Genomic DNA, 19,793 nt, shown 5'->3' on the forward strand with positions numbered 1-19,793 from the left:
ACTTGAGCAGTGTCTTCAGAATAATGCATTTTAATGTGGAAATGTTAAGCTAGCTACTTCAAACAGATTCTCTATACAGTAATCAGTGCTCTTTTTGCTCTTATATGGTAATACTGAGACAATGATACTCAAAATACTGGGGGGGGGAATCAATCTGCCATCTGAATTTTAATTTTTAAATTTGTGCTCACTGTAGTGAAATACTACTGCTCAATGAGTAGAAATAATTATTATTCTACTACTAATTATTATTATTTTAATAATAATTTTTAAAATTGACCTTTTGGAAATTCCTGTGTTATTTTTGCAGAGATCTCACTATATAATGCCAAGTAATGCATGATAAAATGATGTCAGGGGTTTTTGTAACATGGTTTTACATCCTATTGCATAGCTTTAAAGAATGCTACCAGTTACTAAAATGATAATCTACATTGCTTACACAAGTACAAGTACTGTGGGTTTTTTTGGGGGGGTATATGGGGGAGTGGGAATTACAGGGTTTTTTTATGATGCTCTGTTTTCTTCCTTGCCTCAGTAATTAATTTATGTGTTATCAGGAAAAAGTGTTCTTTGTTGTTTTGGTTTTTTAAGTAGAAAAACGTTTCAGGTATTTCCAAAATAATATAAATGAATCTTTCTTTTTAGCCTCTTCTGAAGCAATCGCCCTGGAGCAATCAGAGTAGCGGCTGGAGCACAGGAAATATATCCTGGGGAGGAATGCATGGCAGAGACCATCGTAGAACTGGAAATATGGGAATTCCAGGAACTATGAACCAGATCTCTCCTTTGAAGAAACCCTTTTCTGGTAATGTCATAGCTCCTCCTAAATTTACTCGCTCTACTCCATCACTGACGCCAAAATCGTGGATTGAAGATAATGTTTTCCGAACTGACAACAACAGTAATACTCTTCTTCCTTTGCAGGTGAGGATGGTATGTAACTGGTGTGTTCATAGTCTTGCATAACATTTTGGCTTCATTCATTTTAAAGGAGAATTAAACAGTGATTGCAGCCCTGATACTTGGTTTGAAAATTGTGTATTTCTATTGTTATTTTTACTCCTAAATGCAGCTAACCCCAATGTTTTCAGTGTATTCAGCAATATATGATTCTCACAGTTAATTAAGACTATTAACTGTCAACTGAAAGATAGAAATTGATGCAGCAGTAGAGCAAAATTGAGCAAAATATGTTTAATCCAGTAAGTATTTTCTGCCTCTGGTAACGCTTGTACTCCTATAAATCCCTTTGAAACTTGGGATTTTTTTGTTCGTTTGTCCTTGTACGTAGGTTTTCTTACTTTTGTAGATGGCTCTGAGTCTTTGTCGTGTTCATCTTTTAATGGTATTCTAGGCTGTCATTTGCATGTTAGTGAGATTTTTTTCCTCCACATTCTAGCAACTTTTATGTTATGTTTTGGCTGGAAGCCCTGTGATTTAGAAGTGTTAAACAGGAGGATGTGTCTTTAGAACTAAAGATCTGGGTTCACCTCCTGAATTTTGCCAGTGACATCTTACGTGACTTTAGGTAAGTCACTTAACTCCAGCCTCAGTTACTTGGTGGTAAAATGTTATTTTTCCCATTCCTGCCTATATTCATTTAGTTATAACATTTCATGTTAGCGGAGACCTTTATTATTTTGGATCCCAATTTCAGTTGCCATTCTAATAATTTACAGTTTTTGCATGTGATTTTTTGTTACAAAAAAAGCTTGGGCACCTTACTTTAGAAATGATGCATTTTAAAATAGAAAGCAGATTATTCCATTAATTCTGCACATTCTTTAATTTTTGTTATGCCTGTGTCAGTTTTGGTTTTTGTCTTACACTGAGCTACTATATTCAAGCAAAAGTAATACGCAGAGAAAATAATTAGAATGTTTCTTTATCTCTGCATAAGGCTATTATGGTTGCTTTTTGTTAGGTTTCACACAGAGTAACTTAGAGTTGGTTATATTTATGGTCGTAATTGTGACTATATTTGAGTTTGTGCAGCTGTATTCACATCAATTAGCAAGCTAATCCTTATGTAGCTGTGATAGTGGCAAAAGGGTGCTCCCTGGGAACAGATTTCCCACCAGAGTTCCTATTTTTTCTTACCATTTTGCTGGTGGAATTCCATTTGGCACAAGAGGCCATGTACCACCGACTCTATCCAGGTGAGCTCTGGTACTTGCAGTATTCTTGAGGCTAATAGTGACTTTTGGACATACCAAAATTCTGCTCCAAGTATATACATTGGATCTGAAAACTTAAGATTTGCCTATACTGTGAAGACCTGTTCGATGAAGTATCTTGCTAGCTAGAATATCATAGTTGAATAATTTTTGTAGGGGTGGAAAGATGGGAGAAAAGGTGCCATTCTTTATGTATTCAACCTGATCTGTTAAGGCAAACAGATTACAGATAGGTAATTCTTTGCGGTAGAGGGCTCCAAGAATAGTTGAAAGTAAACAGTTAAATGTTTCCTGAAGATGTTAGCCTGAGGAACAGGGTTAAAAATATTAATGCCGTCATACGTTGAAACTGCAATGACGTATACATGGGAATTCATACGCAGCTAAGCACAAGTTGTGAATATATTTACTCATTCAATATGCCTTGCAAGTCAGTATGACTATTACTTTGAACTTCCAGAAGCTTCACCAGTGGTCATCGAATATAGATGAACTCATTTTATATCTAAACAAAAGTCTTCTGCATTCAAACTATAATCTAAATAATTTCTATCTAGTAACATAGAAAAAAAAATCTTGCAATTTAATTTTATAATAAATTACATTAATGTTTCCATTTAGGGGTTGGGTTGTTTTGGTTTTGTTTGGGTTTTGTTTTTTTTTTTTTTAAGAGAGAGTGTCGAAGTGAAAAGGTGGGCATACTTAATTGTTGTTCATCTTACCTGTGAGCACTAGCACCACCAATTAAATAGACCTGTTTGGCTATATTTATGCTCTAGATCTCTCTGTACTTAAATCTCCCTTACATTTGTAAAGTCATAGTTGCAGAACACAGTAAAAAGAATCCTCTTTGAAGGGTTGCAGTATTGCCTTCTACTATTGTGGAAACACTAGATGTTTCCATAAATTACTTCGCTACACTGAAATCGTGTTCTTATTTTTCAGTTATTATACTATTGTTATATGGTTAATTCCTTGTGATGACTGTTAACATTTTGCAAGTCATAATGAAAAAGTTAAATAGAGCTTGGAACTCGTGCTTCTTTTCATCAGGACTTGGCAATTGCGATGCTGTCAAACACCCATCTTGCTAATTTGTACTCTGCTTGTCTCATTCCATAAAAGGCTGAGGTATTTAGATTGAGGATTCTTAAAGATACAGTAGCAATTTCAGAAGACACTCAAAAATAGCAGTAATTAAATTTTGTGCCATTTGGAAAGTCTTGCATAAAAGCATTTATATGTACGTAGAAGTTACCTATTTCTTCCAGGCTTCCACAGAGCAAACACATCTTAGCAGGCATGTTGAATATGTACTGTATCATTCACAGTTTTGCTGAACACTTTCCTGCATGATCATGCATCTTTGTTTTAACTGCAGTAATCGTTTTGTATGGCAGGGGACAAAGCACCTCTCCTCCAAACTTTAGCTATCTCAAGCTTAGCAGAGGAAAACAGCTTAGAAAAGCCAGTGTCCTCACTGACTAACTTTCTGTAGATCATTAATGTTCTGCTACCATTTTTTTTAAAATGCATATTTTTTGCGGAGTTCGAATGCCATTCAGCAGTGTCAGCTGCTCATCCAGTTTCTGTAAAACGTGTACCTGATGCAAACAAGATAAGCCACAGCGCAATCGTATACAAATTCAAAGTTTTCCTTTCCATGAAACTACTTTATTCTCTGGTGTTTGCATTGATGGATGATCCCCAGTATAGAACTGACAGCAATTCTGATGGAACTAATGTTTCTTGGCATTAAACTAATATACCAGTGACAATGAATGTCATTCCTGATAACTTAATAAGTAATTATGTGTATTACTTAAAGGGATGAAAGCAGATTTTCTCTACTTAATAGTTAAAACTGAAGCATATCCCATGTGAAGTTGAATTCACAGTGGCCACATTAGTTACAGCAAAGCTGCTTTTGCTTACAGCAGTTATGAAGGACATCTCTCAGGGGAATTTTCCAAAGTTCAAGAGTTTCTGTTTTGTTTTTAAAAGTAGTTAAACATCATGGCAACACTGATTTAAACGTGAGCAAATTAAGCTAATAACCAAGTTTTTCTTACAGTAAGTCACATAAGAAGCTTTTTTTCTCCCTCAGGTTTTTAAGATAGCACAAACTACATAAATTACGGTTCTTTCATAGCCAAAATTTTATGCCTACAAGTTTAAGTTCTGCCACACTGCTTGCACCATTATAGATACTTCATATAGGGAAGGGATTGTTGCCTTGTACTGGAATCATTAAGGAACAATTAGGAATCGTGTCAGGTATTCACACTATCTAACTTAAGCATTTAATTGAGGAGCCTATTTCTCTCTCCTTAGAGAGAATCTAGGCTCCTTATTTAGATAATCTAATTCTCTAGAACATACCTGGCACTGCTGACCTGATGCAGCCCCTGGGATTCCAGTTTAGGCACTTAATGTTGCATGTCAAGAAGTTAGACAATATGAATATTCTCTGTTATTCCCTAACCTAAAGTACAAAAAAAATTTATACAGGGTGCAAAGCTAAAAATATATTTCTAACCCTGGATACTGGCGAGTTTTTTCCCCAAAAAACATGCTTCAGGCATTTCTGTGGCCAAAACGCAAGCACAGAGCTCAGTGTTTTGTATATTCATTTTTTTCATTTACCTTACTTGGATGAGGAAAATAATTAACCATTTCTAAAATTTTTTTTAAAAACTAAAGTGTCTGCTAACCTTATTTTGATTGCAAGCTTAATGTTTCTTAATATTGTGCAAATAAGCTTACTAAAATGTATTATAGCAGTTTAATAATATACTTCAGTGTTTAACTATTTTCATTCTAGTAAAAACACTGCATTCTATGAATATGAATTTAGTTTCTGTGTCTGAGTCAAGGAAATACACTGTATGCCCGGGTGTTTTTCACCTTGATTTGTCCTTCCTGTTTGTTCAAACAAACTATGTAGTCCTAAAAGCTGAGCTTTATTATTCTGCGTTTGAATATAGGTCTCCAGCTGGGGGTTTGTATGGAAAGGTACTGTCTCTCACAAATGCAGTTTTTTCTTTTTCTATTTTTGTAATGTGCTAAAGTTTTCAAAGGAAACAAAACCCTTGCAAAGCAAAATGAGTTTTAAGATTGTATGTCAAACAGGTGTTTTAGATAGTTAACTTAAACTGCTGTCATATTGCTTCTGTCTTACAATCACTTCCATTCAGAGGATTTCAGATGCTCAATAAGACAGTTTTAGTACAGTTTAATAAATGTACCTTAACAGTTTAAAGGGCTAATCTAGATGATACATATCCCAGTCAATACTAGATGAAGAGCAAGTTGCTGAAGTTGGGTTCTTAATGCCATATTTAGACTCCTAAATAGGTGTCCTGTTTCTTCAGAAGTGCTGAGTGTTTGGCAGCTCATGTTAAACTGGAAGACATTGATAGTATCTGCTAAGTTCTCTTAGTCTTCAGACTAGTTTAATTGTCCAAACACTGATTTATAAGCCAGGCTTTACCAGTTTATTTTTACTAAGGCAATACCTGCAATAGAACAGTGTCTTCAGGATTTTTAATGCAGTAGATTGATTACCTGGGGCTGATTAAATAACATAGAAGAACAGGTATTTGTGTCTGAGGACCATACTGGGGATATCTCTAACTGGAGAAAATGGTCTGGTCTACTGCCATACTTTTAACTTCAGGATCAAGGCCTTTGAATGAGTAGTATTGGGAGCTGCATAGATGAATGATTCAGAGGAATCAATTAGAAGAAAGTTTGTGGGGCTTACCATGCAAATGTTTTTATGACTTTTTATGAACTAAACTCTCTCCTACTGTTAAAATTTGCTTCAGTTAGTTATACAGCTCATTCTAGTCATGCAAGTCAAAATCAAAATTAGGAAAATTCAGCAAAATATTTAGCAGCCGTCATAGCGTATACATAATTGCTTATCCTGAGTAGCGTATCTTGCTTTACTCTGTCTGCCAAAGCACGGTTGTTCTCTAAGTTAAAATCAATACTTTCTCACCTAAGATCTATCCGAAAGTACATTTACCATATGGTCTGATGTATTTGTGTTTAAGTATGCAAGACTGTATAGATATTTCTAGATGGGGGGAGGTGAAGATGGTAAAAGGAGCTCAAAAACCCAAAAAGAACCCAAAACTTGAATAACAACTTCCCCTTCAAATGTCTAATTGTTCCTTTAGTTATTTTGTTGAAGCTATTAATATACAAATCTTCTAGATTTGCCTCATAAGTCAGTCTTGCCAAGCCTTTCATCATCTCCATAATGTGTCTGGTTTGTTTCCAGTTTATGAATGTATATTCTTGAACTGAAGTACTCCAGTAGAGATACAGTACCTGCTGTTGGGATTTTTATGTTTTTAAAATGCTTATGTAGTTGAGAAGTAGGCGTGTCTTTTCCACAGGACCTGTTCTTGGTGCTTTTTAGGCTCAGTTTAGCTAGCTTACATAGCTGATTGTGTCATTTTAACTTTAAAACGCTTTTGTTGTCAGGTTGACTTTTCATGTATGTCTAACAGATATTATAGTTCATCTTTACCACTAATGACACCATGGAAAGTAACCAAGTAATTTTATGTGTCTACTTTAAGCCTTCCTCCTTGCTTGTTTATAGTGTAGAGCTAAAACTGTAGTTCTCATAGGTTTTCATATTAAGTTTCTCATTTACACTAGTTATGGTTTAAACAAGGGGCTTATGATTATAGTATGTCCTCACTAAAATAAGAATGAATTCAAGTTTAGATGTTAGCAAAGATGATATTTTGGAATATGTAATGTACTTAATTGTTAGGTTATTACTGCTAACATTAACACTGAATGCTATATTATTTCTTAAATCTGTGAATGCTTTATTATTAAATCAGCCGTCACTTTTTAGTCTTAGAACATATTTGTATTCAGGGGTCAGTTTTACGGTGAAAAAATGGAACTTGTTAACATTTTTGTTTGGGAAGTGATTTAAATTTTTTTTTTTAATTGAGCTTTTAAAAAATTCAGTTAATTCAGCAAGGTCAAAGCTACAGAGTTTTTTACAGCCAGCCAAGACCATACTCGAAGCTGACTACAAGGTTTATGAATTTTAAGTTGTTTCCAGCCCCCATTGGAAGATGCTACATTTCTTTAGAATATGAAGGGATGTGTAAAAGACCCTTGCATTTACTGAATTTAATACCTATGTTAGAAGTCTAATTTTTTACTTTAAGTAGCCCTACAGATCAGTAGTTCAAAGCATGTGCCCAGAATTCAAAGTTGTTTAACTTCTTAACTAAGAACATCTATTTTTAGTGTTTGTGGTTAAAGTTTAGCAAAATTGTATTCACTGTTTAATAGTTTCTGTCCCTGTATTTGCTTTATGCATCAATGACAATATATAAGTTTTGAGATGTAACTGCACTGAGTTTCTGCAAATGCTCAAACAGGATGATCTTTGCATAAATTGCATGGATATATTTTAGAAGTCCTAAATAGGTTGTGCCAAGAAAAATGATTTGTCCAACAATTTAGTGTTGAAACTTGCTCTTCGGAGAAAGCTACCTTCCCATTCATTCCACATTTAGACGTATGGGGGGAGGACTTCTGAAATGCACACTCTGTAGATGTATTTTGCATGATGTTGTCAAAAAGTCCTTCTAGTACTAACTGTGTTCTATGGGTAGGATGCTTCACGCTTCTCCTATATTGTGTAAATTTGTAAAAATTCTGAAATAATTATCACTTTACTGTAAACTTTCTTACATGGTCTTAAGTTGAGATGACAGTTTGTCACTTAGCCATCTACCTCTGAATCTCTAGGCAGTTATACCAAAACCACGTTTTTAATTCTGCTGTGTATGAATGCAGTTGTGATTCTGGTATCGAAAAGGTAGATCAAGCAGGATTCAAATGTTTATGCAGTTAAAAAGAAATAAAAAGCTAGTGTAAGCATTTATAGTGGTTGAGAGAAGTTAACTATCTGCTCTGGGGAAAAAATTAGCATTATGTTGTGACATTCCACTGAGATACGGCCCTTCTGACGCAGCGAGAGTTCACTTGCATCTTAGCATAGGACTGATGAGCCACAGAGGTGAGGGAAATGCAAAATATTTTACAGGAGTTCAGCCTTGACAAAAGGGACTTTTGGAGTCAGGATTATACAGAACTTGTATTAACATATATGCTTGTGTATCAATGCGTTTGTACTACTAATTATCTTTAGTTCCATTATTTCAATACTGTTGATAAGCAGTTTTCTTCTAAAACAACTTGGAACTACCTTTAAAACAACATGGAAATAGCTCTAATTCTTGGGACTATTTCCGTGTTATTTTAAAAGTAGTTCCAGGTTGTTCTAGAAGGTAACTGCTTATCAGCTGTGTTGAAGTAATGGAACTAAAGACAATCCCAAGGATTAGGACTATTTCCACGTGCATGGAAAACTATCCAAAACAATCACGTTCAGTGGTAGTACTTTTCATGCTTGTCCCAAAGATCAAGGAAAATCACAGTGGAACTTTTCTAATTGAGTAGAGCATGCTGTAGTAGAACTGTCCTCTTTCAAACCGCTGTGGATTTTTTTTCTACTGCAGAACTTTCTAGAAAATCTTTGCTGATGTGACCTACATTATTGAAATACTTTCAAGTTCTGCTTTGAAAGGAAAGCTTCATATTTGCATAGATGGTAACTGTGCTCTTTAAAGATGCTGTACACATTTGGGGAGCACAAAGCCGTGTTTTAGCATTATAAAGCCTAGTTGCACAAAAGTTTAAAATGAACCTTGTACTCAGAGTGACTTACTCCTTTTGAGGTAGTTAAATTTCAGATAATGCTGCTTTATAGTATGTAGTTCATTAGTGTGAATTGGAATAGACGTTAAAAGTTTGAAGCATTGATTACCTATTATTATCAAACTCACAAGTGGGTAGTGTGATGTGGGTAGCAAGACAGCAGAATACCATTCTCATATTTAAATCCTGCTTTACTTTTGTGTTTTCACAACATTTGTATGTTGTGTGGTGCATGCCTATTGCATGTTTCCACTGCCAGAAATGAAATAATAAAATTCAGAGAAACAAACCTCACATTTAACTTTGTGGACATGAACTTTCTAAGGTGTAAAGAGGATGGGAAAAGTTTACTATTTCTGCTTCCTGCAGCGCAAGACCTTTCACTTGGGATACACAGAACTTGCAAACCAGAATGATGCAAGGGTGAATTTACAATCATTGCACCACGTCAGCCAGTGGAGCAGTTTACAAATTAATCACAAATGCATGTTACATGTTTTACTCTTCCATTTCTCTATAAGAGCCACGACTAAGTGGGCCAGTTTTAGGAATTAACCGTGATGGAGCCCTTTCTTACAGGCTTCTGCTCTCCAGAGCAAAGTCAAGTCTACAGTAATGACTATTTGCCACAGTCATGTGTTATCTCAACATATATGTATAGAGGAATGACCAAAAAATAAATAAGAAAATCTTATTTAGTGAGCCTGTAACAGTGTCACACATACAGTTCAGTCCAGTTTTTACCAATACTAATTGTTTTCCCCTGTCAGCTACGGAGGTAGCAAAGCATGTTTTCTGTCTACTCACCATTGGTTTTTTCAAGAGCAGTTACTACCTACCAAGTACTGACTTCAGCTGAATTTAAGACTTCATTAAAAATCCTGATGAGATACCTTCTGAATGCTAGGGGATGGCAGGGAACAGATCCAGCTTTCTCACTGCTCACGCTTTCAATATGAAGCAAGTTTGCTATGGTAAGCAGGTTCTTTTCATTGTGGTGTTGAGAAACAAATCTGCAAGGGCATGGAAGCAGATCAGTCACTTCAGTTTCATTCTGCTGCTTCTCAGGACAGCCAGAGAACTGAATGAAAGCCAACCAGTCCCAAAATAAGGCTGCTGTGAACTAAAATAGTAGCAGTGGCACTCAAACGGGGCTGAAGATCACCTCGCAAAGCGTCAGTGGTGTTTGGTCCAGGACACGACAGGAGACAAGAGAAACCTACTTTTTAAATTTATCAGTAAAATTATTGAAGGGCTTCCAAAAAGAAAGTAAAGGATTCAGTCAAATGAACATAGCACATTGCTTACCCAACAGGAAGCCATTACTCTTTATAATTGTGAGAGAGCAGGTAAAAAAGGCTTCTCCCTCTTCATCCCAGTGTTGTATCAAGTTGACTAAACTTTCTTAGAAAGATGAAAGTAAAATCTTGGTTTCATCATGGCTTGTTTTGCAGAGCTGTTGATAAGTCACAGTTTCTGACTCATAGAAAACCTCTATTTCAAAGCTTGTTTTTTCACTCCCCAAACATGAAGAATATCTGCTTGCTGAGGGTTGTAGTTTGAAATTAATCTAGGTTCTGCTGAACTGTTGTGGAAAGTCACAGTGAGTGCGGGTCAGGTATCTTAGTACAGATATCCACTGTACTAAGTGGATGGCTGCATGTTTAGTGAATTTTAATGGTCATGGGATGTATGTGGTGTATTTCATCCTACTCTGTTGAATTACTACAGTGCAACCAGAGAGAAGACAAAAGTAAAATTAAGGCATGATTACAGGATTCCTTTAAGTGCAATATGGTCCAGCCAGAAGCCTTGCAAGTAGAAGACATTAAGGTTTTACATGAACTATTTTCACTCTCTGAAGGTATCACAGAAAGACTGAAGAAGTTAAAAGTCATGGGTTTTCTGTCTCTGTAACTTAGGTATGTTAGAAAATGTGGGAGAAAATATCTTAGTTGAGCATAAAATCAGTGAAAATATTTGATTTATTACAAGAACTTTTATTACCTTCAGTGCAAATATTTGTAAGACATAGCAACTCTTAATCTTCACGTGAAAAAATAATGTTCTCTATAAGGCTGATAATCTATTAGTAAACTTTGTGACATTTTCTTTTCATAGTCTAGTTTTAATTTTTCGACCTTTAACCATTCAGTGCTGACCATTTGTAACTCAAGTCTGTGTATGCAAAGGGTCTCAGATTAATCACCCAGAAGCCAGGAAGTGCAGTCTCAGCAGGGGGCTGAGGGCCCACACGAGGTACTTAGCCAAGCACCAAGAAAATGCTTTCTTTCATATGAGGTGACTGTCCTTCTTGTCCCATAATTCCCCACTTTACTCACTATTTAGCTTCTGCATGAAATGAAATTGAGCACTTACAGACATTAGTCTCCTTCATTAAACAACCTAATGCTTAACTCTGCGGTGGATTGCTAGAACCGATTCAAGCAGTTCTTCTGAAGGAAACAGGCAATCACAGGCTATCAAAGTGAATACACAGAAGAGTTCTTCACACTACATCTCTAGTTTTCTATTTGGATGCTATTAAACTTACTGTTAATAAAATCAGGTCTTACTGTTAATAAATTCAGGTATCTTAAGCTTTTGTATCATTGTCCATCTCCAGAGTGTCTGCACGTATAGCCTCTAGAAGGCACCTTTGTCTTCCTATCAAGTTTCCTTTTAAAAAGTACAGAATTTGTATTCCAATACTAAGGATTTTGTTCTCTTTTAGGATCGAAATAGAATGTATGACAGTCTGAATATGCACTCTTTGGAAAACTCCCTTATTGACATTATGAGAGCAGAGCATGATCCACTTAAAGGTATGTTACTATGCTAAATATAGAAAAAAGGGTCATCCATTCTGCATATTTGAATTAATACTGATTGCTAATTTAGGTTCATACAAAAATGGCAAATGAATTATTTTCTCAACTCACATGAAGAGTCAATCTTAAGCTGTATTTTATTGAAGACTTTGGTTTATAGTTGTTTAAAGCTTAAGCTTTAGTGTCTTCGTAGGTTTTTCTCCCTCTCCCCTCCATCCTTCCCTCCTTTCCCCCTGAGAAATTCATAGTTAAGTTTTATTTTAACTTTACTTGTCTGCTGTAGGAAATTTACTCCAGCTTGTGAATGAAGACACACTGTTCTGTTAGAGGTAGCCAAAAGAGGGTGGGAGGGGAATCAAACAGCTACCAGTGTTAGCTGGTTAATTTTCCCTTTCTTTGCAGTGGAAGCTGAAAAGAAAACTAAATCCACTGATAAATTCAGTTTTTGTCCTTTCAAATATTTTTTCAAGGCTCCTGGAGGATAATAATGCATGTAATTGTCCAGTTTCTGTTTGTCTGAAGAAGTCCAGAAATACACTTGGCTTTAGAGTGCGGGTTCCTCTTACCCTTCTAGGCTCTGCTCAAATCATTTGGCCACAGCAGTAAGCATATAGCTAATATTTGTGAGCTTCAATTTTAACTCCTATTCACTGTACATTAACTCACTCTTTTGAATTCTGTTTTTCCATACTTAATCTCAGGTGGCATTTACCATTCAACTCTGGGGCAGGGAGCCCAAGCCATTTTATTTGGCATGATCAAGTGTTACTGCATTTGTGGTGTTATAATTGGACTAATGCAATCTAACTTTAAAATTATCCAAGACTTCAGACTTGCTTTGCAGAAATTAAGTCTTGAGTATTGAAGCAATTGAAAAAAATTTTTTAAATATTTCTTTCTTTTTATATTGTTATTTAATCCCGGCCATTCTCCATTTCTATAGGCTCGTAGACTTAGTATGTATTACATTAGCACATAAAGGCCTGTGTTCTCCTGATTTGAAATACACTTTAATAAAGTCTGCTCATGGCTCTCTTAAAATCTGTAATCAATTGGAAGACCTGTAGTATTCAGATAGCGTGTAATAGTATTCTAAGATTTACAATGTAAAGCCAAAAGTTTGGGGTTTTTTTCAAGCTGAAAATCTCTACAAAGCATCAGTAAGAAGGTAGCATTTAGTTAGCTAAATTTTCCTCCTCTTTAGAGTGGAAGCTGAAATTACATTTTCTTAGATGTTCTTCAATCTCATCTCTTACTTCTTACTGCCTAAAGAGAATCAATTCCAGTTTTAACAGTTAAGTCCATTATTAAATTGAGTTTCTGTCTATTCTGCACGTTTACAAAACATTACTAAGTAACACAAAGGGGTTAAAACCTGTGAACGGTTAGCCCAGTGGTAACTGCTGTGGACTAAAAGCATGCATATGTCATCAGAGACAAGGTAACTAGTTAGATCGTCACACATTTTTATTTTTATTCATATTTCATTATGATACAATAGATGAAAAGAATGTATTTCCAATAATAATCTTTCATCGAGAATAAGACAAAGTTTAAGATTTTAAAGTGAACTAGATTCATACGTAGACAGTTTTGAAAAACTCAGTAAAGTTTCCATAGTTATTCTGTGCTTTCTAGGGACATAAGTTTATGGTTTCAGTCTACAGTTAAGAGATTTTTAACAGTTTTACCATCACTCTTGCAGTGTAAATTCTGTTTTATGTTTGAACTGAAACAGATGGAAGCCATAGATAGTGATGAATTCAAAGGAAATCCATTTTTTTTTTGTTTGAGTGCCAGAGAACAATGCACACACCAACTGAGTTTAAATAGAGTAATTGTGTGCTGTTATTGAAATTGGTTGATTAAGAATTTTTTTTTCTCTTTGGAAGTTCTTACTTCAGCTGAAACAACTACATTATTAACAGTAAGACATGGGAAATGTTCCTTACTGACTGAAAATGGAAAGAAGAGATCATATCCTAGAATAGCGTTTTAGTTCCTCTCTACCTCTCTTCTGTTCGGTCACCATTAGTTGGCATTTCTGTAATTTCCTAGCAACTTTAACTTTTTTTTCCTGCAAACCATGAAACACTAATTTTGTTATTTCAGTCTCTGTGGCTTTTCTTTTCACCACAGAAAATCTGACATTTACTTAACCCATCATGTTTGCTTGCAGAATGCACAGGATTAAGAATATTATTGTTATTTATTCATTGTTCTTATTAATAGATAATGTACTTTGTTGTAACTAAAGAATATTATGTAACTAGAGGATATTTTTATGACAAGTTTTTAAGTAAATCTAAGCACACTAAAACAATGCATCTTTTATATCTGACCACAGCAGTAAAATGAAAGTCCCTGGAATTTTAAGCACGTGTTTCAGATTTAGCTGCTTACAATATCTGGAGTATGACTAAGCATCTTGTCTCAGATTTTGCACAATGCAGAACAGACACTGTGTGTACTAGCTCACAGCTTTTAAGTTTTGCATTTCAAGATCCATTTTAGAAGGAAGTCAAATTTCACCACTTTTGCTTTCATGAACTTGAAAAAACTTTATTTCAACTATGATTCACTGAAAGCTAAGTTTATGCCTGCCAAAAAATTATTGAGAGATGCATAGTTTCGGCTTTGCTTAGACAAAGTTTAGTCATTACTACAGACATGATCAAAAGAAAGAAGTCATTTTTAGCTTTCAGTAAGACATTTTTCAAGGTTAATAGGGAATAGATGCTTGACTTGCCTAGTCATTGCAGCAGAAATACTGATCATATTAAAACTAATCTTTCCCATGCAGCTTTCTTGAAATGCATTTCATGGTAAGACATGAGGTAATGTTTAAGATTACCCCATCCAAGCAATGGAATATAAACTGGAGTTAAAATTCATTAAAGTTAAAATAAATTAATTTGTTTTTACATGATTGTTTTTAAATGCCCTTTTTATTCTTACAATAGCCCTTAAGACTATTTTGAGAGAAGAATTACAATATTGATAGCCTGAAATACATGAGTATTGGTAGTATAACTCTTTTCCAGACCTACTTCTTGTGTACTTGCATTTTCTTTTCCCTTCTCCTCCCCCAAATACCAATGCTTCTTGATGTCAAGATGTAGAAAACTCGGATTCTAGACTTTTCAGAAACAGGAAAGCCAATATATTTGGGCTAAAACAGATTATGGAAAAAACTTAAAAGAAATGGTTATATTTTGCATGGAATATGTATTAGAATTAAGGAGCAGATGATTTAATGGAATTTATTATCTACTGCTTTAAACATCTTTCTAGTAAAGACTATGGTATTTTCTATGTAATTTAAGAGCTTGTCTTTTGTAAGGCAAGAGTATTCATACTGTACTCAGTTTACAATTAATTTCTGTTTCCTGACCAACTTTCTTACAGCTCTGCAAGCTAGATGTAAGATAGTACTGAACTTCAATTAGCTATAGCTTATTAGCGGGAGTAACAAGAAGGAATATTAACTTTATGTTGATTTTTTCTTCTGTTTCTTTGTGAGGGGCAAAACAAAATTTTTAGGAAAGTTACACAAATGTATTATTGGTATAGCTAGTAATAAATAATAAAAGTAAACCACTATTATTTGGTTTCTCTGTGGGGAAAAATAACTTGATGCACTTGGAAGCCTGTCTTGCTTTTATTTTCCCTTTCAACTGGTTTAGTTGAGCTTTTCAGCTGTTAGACATCTTTCTTTTAAAAGCAACCTGCTGGTACATCCTTAGTGAAGTAAAAAGCAAAGCATTGGTGACTCAGCAACACAGTACAGAACATTTTCTTTCTTTGCATATGGTAACTTTTGTTTTCAAGAAATGTGTTTTATATTTTGTGTTATGAAGCTCTAAGATTTAAAGTTATGTAGTTGCTTCCTAGAGTAATTCAAGTTGTGATCAGAAAGGAATTTCTGAGGCTGAACAAAAAAGGAAGGAAAAACTTCACTCTTAGTCATATAAAAGGCTTTAAAATTGTACATACAGTTTCCTCTTTCTGTCATAGAAACTTTTTATGATAAAAGCATATATTTGACTGATAGACTGATTTGCCTAAATAGATCGATTATCAGAGACAACATATTTGGCCTCATTATGACTTACATGATTCTTGTACAAGCTTTTGAAAGTGTGTTGTCTATGTTTTCTGTAACTAGGTGTTGTCCAAACATGGTTTTATGCTGTTGTCTTAACTGCGCTGATCCAAAAACTGAGCTTTCTGAAACTGCTGCAATCCTCAGCCGTTCACTGGTCTGTTAAAGCAGTTTGGGAAAAGCTTAACTTAGAAGCTTTTCTTGTGTAGTCAGGAGATCTCTTGAAAAAAGGAGGATGGGAAAGGAATTTATGATTCTCAGTCTCTTCATTCAACCATGTAAGACCTTAAAAAAAAAGTGGGGGGAGTAGACGTGAAATATCAAACTTCTGAGGCTGTGCATCAACAATGTTTAAAGCAGTCGTTATACTTCAATCTATCCCAAATGTTTTAATATATGGGAATTCCTCCAACAGTTTAGTTAAATAGGAATAGAAAGTATTTCCGAAAATAGATATGAATTTGCCTTAAAATGAAAAGTGAGTAAGCACAACTACATCTGCATGCTCAGAAGAAGCTTACAAAAAATTTAAATTTCCATTGCCCATATTATTAACGTGAAATTAGCTAAATGTAGCTAAAACTAAGTTTGTTATTCTTTCCTCATGGTTTGGATTAGTAAGACTTTTAATTAGATTTAGTGGATAAACTGTCCCGCCAAAATTTATTTGCAAACTTTTTATTTTTTTCTGTCTTTAGAGAATACATTGTGAGAAATACATACCAGGCAGTTTTGTTAACATTAATCACATTTAGATATGGAAGAGGGGGCTAAATTTAATAGAACTCTAGTTGCATAAGAAATGTCAAATATACCTGCTTCTCCTTAGCAATACTATTTTGAATTTGGCCATCATACATGAGAATTATTAATTAGCGGTAACATAATGAAGTTGCAAGTTAAGGTTTGCATAGAGAAAATTTCTATAACATGATACTTTATGATACAGTGTGGTAATATTAGGCATTGTATTTGTTCCAGATAGCAGCACGTTACTAATTTTATATGCTGTAGAGCTAAGTTCTGTAGACAGCCAGTAAAGTGGTTACTTTTCATTTCTGAGGAATGGAATACGTCTATTATTTAAATATTAGATAGTCTTTAACTAATTGTGGTTGATTTTAAACTAATAAAGCATCTTTATATATTATTAAATTTTCTTTTTTAAGCAGGTGGAGGCCACTGGAATCACTAGAATATCTGTTGAACGGTTTATACGATTCTAGATTACTGACACTGAAGTGGGATGGGATTAGATAGGATTTGTGGTGAGGGCAGGTCTTAAAATGGTAGTTTTTTTTAAGCACATTGAAGAACATGCAGTGAAAATAGCTGACTAGAAAGAAATATGTGATAGAAGCAAAGTAAATTTTTGTAAGATGGTGCTCACATCTTCTGTATTTTATATACTGATATTTTGTGATTTTTAATGTTGTATATGTCCATTTAACTAGAATAATCTGATAAAAAAGAGTGTAATCTGAGCTCTGTATAAGACTGATCTTGCACTCGGTTCCATGTGTGAAGTGTTCCAAATTTATGTATACCATTACATTCAGGTGGACACCCTAGAAACACTGCATTTCGCTTCAACAGATTAATCTGAGGGATGAGAACCTAAGTTAACATATAAAACAGCAGAGATTGTATTTTGAAAAAGTAAGCAAACCTTCTATGTTAAAAAAATTTTTAAGGTTCTAAGTCCAAGTACTAAACAAGGTAGTAAACACAAGTATTAAGTTCACCAGAATGCCATAATACATAGTATGATTTCATCGAAATAACCATGTAAATAAGACTTAAAAGAAGTATCAGTACAGCTGTACATGTACTGAATGCTGTGATACTAATTTTCCTTTCTAACACCCAAATCATTCATTATCTGAGCTAGCAAATTCATCTCTGTAACACAGCAAGTTGAGGTTTTTTGCGTTTGTATAATCCATAGGTTTTACACTGCAGTAGTGGGCCCAGCTGCCTAGTGCACTCTCTCCCTGCCACTTAATGAGGAATGCTTTATTATTTCAACTTTTTCAGTTTGGCACCTATGTTTCAGATGCAGCTTATTTGTGAAGCTATAGGGGGGAGAAGAAGCAAAAGAATGCAAAACCAGAGTTGTAAACACAGAATTTACTATCTTCTGAAGCAGTTTATCTCTCCAGGTGTCAATGCTGGTGGGCTTCTCTCTCCTGGTAGGCCTGAAATCTGACCTCTTTTTCTGTAGTAATTACAGAAAAAAAATCTATCTTTTGTCTCCCTTGCTGAATAGGAAAAGGAGATAAATGTGTACAGACAGGGAAAAAGACTGTCACCACAGACTCGAGGAGGTTAAAGATGAGATAATAATTTCTTACAGTTTCTATTATTATTCTAGATAGATACAGCATTCTGATTTGCAAGAAACAGCTTATGTTGTTGCAAGTATTTCTATAGCACCATATATAAACATGATGGTGACAGTAAATAATCTTGTAAAATCTTAACTGTTAGGCAAATGAGTATTACTTTTATAGACCAAAGAACTAAGAAGTAACTCAAGTGACTTGTTATACACCAGGCTGAGCAAACCAGTGGCAGCTCCCAGGTTGCAGTTTAAAAATGCCTTGTTCCTGATTCTTTTCCTGTTATACCAGCATGCATTGCTAGAAGGGCAGAATATTTATAGTTCCAAGAAATATTAGGTATAGCTGTAAATCTTCATCATGACAGAAAAAATGGCTTGTATGTTAAAACTGGACATGTTGAAGATACGAAACACAAAGACAGAGGCTCCTACAATTATTTTGGTTTCGGATCTTGCCTAAGCCTGCTCAAAAATTCTGTATAAGTTAGAGAACACAGCAGAGTCCATTTGGCTGGCATTCATCTGCCCTTTTCCAGGAGGCTGCCCTTGCCCTTCACTGCCTTCCCCACACTTTCAAATTCCAAAGCAAATAGTTCCTACCTAATCTGCAGGTGTTCTGATACCATCCATTCTTATAATAATGAAATCGGTGGGAAGATAAATAGTACATGGCTGTATAAAATCTTTTTGCGACAATGCCTGTAAATAATAAAGCTGAATAAAATATCCTAAATTATCTTAATCTTGGTATTTTGAAGTTTTGAGTGAATGAGTTCATAATGTACATTTTTTCTATATTTTTGGTAGAAGATTATCGTATTGGTTTCCTAAAGGGAAAAGCAAAACTTAAACACTATTGCTTACAAATTTTAAGCAAAAAGGTTTTTTTATTTAACCCTAAAGATATCCCTCGAGACACAAAACTACTGTTTCGAGAAATTTCCAGTCTTGCTGCTAGTCACATGGGTTTACCAATGCCGGGGGAACAGTGTATGACAGGAATTGTTAGACAACCTTAATATATGGACTGCTGATTTGTTTTCTTTCTTCTTTTTCCTTTTTTTCCTGTCTTTCTTTTTAGAAAGAGTGAGCCTTTTTAGGGTATGACAGTGTCTTACTAATGCTTACGTCTCGCAAGCCATCTACATATATATTCCCCTTTAAACCTGTATGAGTTCTAAACACCCATTGGTTCCAGACAGGGTTCTTCTTTATGCCTCCACAAACATTCTCATCTCCTCCAAAAGATTTAAATGTTTAAGTTCCAGTATTTTATATATATGTATGCTTACAGATTATAAGCAAGCAAGTATGTTTGAATAGCAAGATAAATGGAAATGTAGTTTTTTGCACATTAAAGCACACTTCTTCAAAACACAGCAGCCATTGTAAATGTCTCTCTAGGTTAGTGTGTACTACTGGTCTGTTTGCAGCTTCCTGTAAACAGAAAATGTCTCCTTGAATGAAAAGGAATTTGTAGTGAATAGACACTTCAACTGTACATTTTAAACGATTCATTTAACTATTAAAGTGTAATATGCCACCAATGTAGTAAAATGCAATAC

General features: G+C 34.8%; 1 protein-coding gene across 1 annotated transcript in view; it reads left to right on the forward strand.

Moving 5' to 3' along the window:
- LOC104168128 (cytoplasmic polyadenylation element-binding protein 2-like) overlaps window positions 1–19,793 on the forward strand; it is a 50,669-nt gene that overhangs the window by 1,475 nt on the left and 29,401 nt on the right. The window contains exons 2-3 of the mRNA XM_009708594.1: window positions 649–927; window positions 11,683–11,773. Of these exons, the coding sequence (XP_009706896.1) occupies window positions 649–927; window positions 11,683–11,773 (370 nt within the window). The remainder of the gene's footprint in view (window positions 1–648; window positions 928–11,682; window positions 11,774–19,793) is intronic.

This window comes from Cariama cristata, unplaced genomic scaffold, assembly GCF_000690535.1.
Source record: "Cariama cristata isolate BGI_N322 unplaced genomic scaffold, ASM69053v1 scaffold34899, whole genome shotgun sequence".
NCBI classification, from domain to species: domain Eukaryota; kingdom Metazoa; phylum Chordata; class Aves; order Cariamiformes; family Cariamidae; genus Cariama; species Cariama cristata.